Genomic DNA, 1,629 nt, shown 5'->3' on the forward strand with positions numbered 1-1,629 from the left:
CTACGAGATCGAGGACGTCGAGAAGCTCCTCGACGGCGGCGGCGACCTGCCCGCGGAGCTCGCGAGCTCGCTCCGCTCGGATCTGATCGCGCTCGGGTGGAACCGCGGCGTCCGCGCGTTTCGTACGTCGCGCACCCCCCTCGCACGGTAGGCGCGACGTCGACGCGGACGACCTGCGCAACGTCGGCGCGCTCCAGGACGCGCTCCGCCCCCGCGACGGCGAGACCAAGGAGACGAGCGCGGCGCGCGCGCTGCCCCACGTCGCGCGGCGCGCGGCCGAGCTCGGCGCGCGGCTCCGCGGCGTCGAGATCCGCGGCTGCGAGCCCGACGACGCGTTGCAGCGGCGCTGGCGCCGCGCCGACGACGCCGCGGCGGCCGCGGCCAAGGACAGGGACGTCGCCGCCGCCGAGGCGCGCGCGACGCGCGCGGGCGACCTCGAGCACGCGGCGCTCGTCGCCGCCGCGGCGCGAAAGTGCGAGCTCGCGCGCGTCGAGGCCCAGGCCGCGGGCGACCGCGCGGCCGCGGACCACGGCCGCGCCGTCGAGGCGCGCCGCCGCGCCGCGGAGCTCGAGGCGCTCGACGCGGCCCTGAAGCGCGAGGCCGCGGAGCGCGGCCACGCGGACGTCGTCGCCGCGGCGTCGCGGGACCTCGAGCTCGCGGCTGTGCCGAATTCAACCGCTGGTTTGGGTGGTCCTGACCAAACTTGAGAATTCTCTAGCTCGACCAAATCGAAGTCGATTCGGCTGATTTTTGGACGAATCGATTGCTCTCGTCGAGTTCTCGAAGCCAAGCCAAAGAAGTTGCGTCGAAACCGTCGCATACGCGCACATTGAAGTCGAATTGAAGATTTGAATTCGGCACAGGCTCGCGGACCTCGCGGCCGCGAAGCTCGAGAGGGACCTCGCGGGCGACGCGCGCCGGGCGACGCGCGGCGCCGCGGCCCACGACGAGACCGTGCGCTTCCTCGCGGACCTGAGGGACAAGGCCGGCGTCGACACGGGCGACGTCCTCAAGGCGCCGGCGAAGGAGGAGCCGCCCCTCGAGTCGCGCGTCGAGGCCCTCCTCGCCACGGCCCTCCTCAAGGCCCGCGCCTAGGTTTTTAAAGGCGACAGCTCGGGTCCCTCGACCGCATGTGGATGGCGTCGATGGCGGCGAGGACCTCGTCGTTGAGGCGCGCCGGTTCGCCGAAGGGCGCGAGGTTCGCCTCGAGCTGGTCCAGGTCCGTGGCGCCGACGATGACGGAGCCCGCGTCGAGGAAGCGGCGCGTGCGGACGAAGGCGATCGCCAGGTCCGCCGGCGTCGTCCCGACCTCCTCGGCGAGCCTGCAGTAGTCCTCGGACGCGGCGAGCGTCTCCGCGCTCGCCGTGTCCGGGCACCAGCGCGCCATGTACTTTGGGTATTTGATGAAGCGCGAAGTCGCCGACGCGCCGCCGCCGTCGCGGTACTTGCCGCTGAGCAGGCCGCCGCCGAGCACGCTCCAGGGCAGCAACCCGATGCCGCCGCAGCGGTCGCAGGCCTCCGCGAGGTCCGCGTCGAAGCGACGGTCGACGAGCGAGTAGGAGTTCTGGATGCTCGCGAGCCCGTCCGACGTGCCCAGCGCCTCGCAGGCCTGGTGCCAGCGCGCGACCC

General features: G+C 73.1%; 2 protein-coding genes across 2 annotated transcripts in view; one reads left to right on the forward strand and one right to left on the reverse strand.

The window, feature by feature from the left end:
- Positions 1-151: 151 nt before the first annotated feature.
- On the forward strand, positions 152-707 carry AURANDRAFT_66435 (hypothetical protein; the record flags this gene model as incomplete). The annotated part of the gene is made up of 1 exon (XM_009041656.1): positions 152-707. A coding segment is annotated over one exon (556 nt), but the record flags the coding sequence as incomplete, so codon positions are not given.
- A 392-nt stretch (positions 708-1,099) lies between these two features.
- Positions 1,100-1,629, reverse strand: part of AURANDRAFT_66436 (hypothetical protein) — a gene marked incomplete at both ends in the record, with an annotated part of 9,918 nt that continues 9,388 nt past the window's right edge. Inside the window, one exon of the mRNA XM_009041801.1 lies at positions 1,100-1,609. Coding sequence (XP_009040049.1) covers positions 1,100-1,609 — 510 coding nt within the window. The remainder of the gene's footprint in view (positions 1,610-1,629) is intronic.

The sequence above is a fragment of the Aureococcus anophagefferens genome (genome assembly GCF_000186865.1).
Source record: "Aureococcus anophagefferens unplaced genomic scaffold AURANscaffold_23, whole genome shotgun sequence".
NCBI classification, from domain to species: domain Eukaryota; class Pelagophyceae; order Pelagomonadales; family Pelagomonadaceae; genus Aureococcus; species Aureococcus anophagefferens.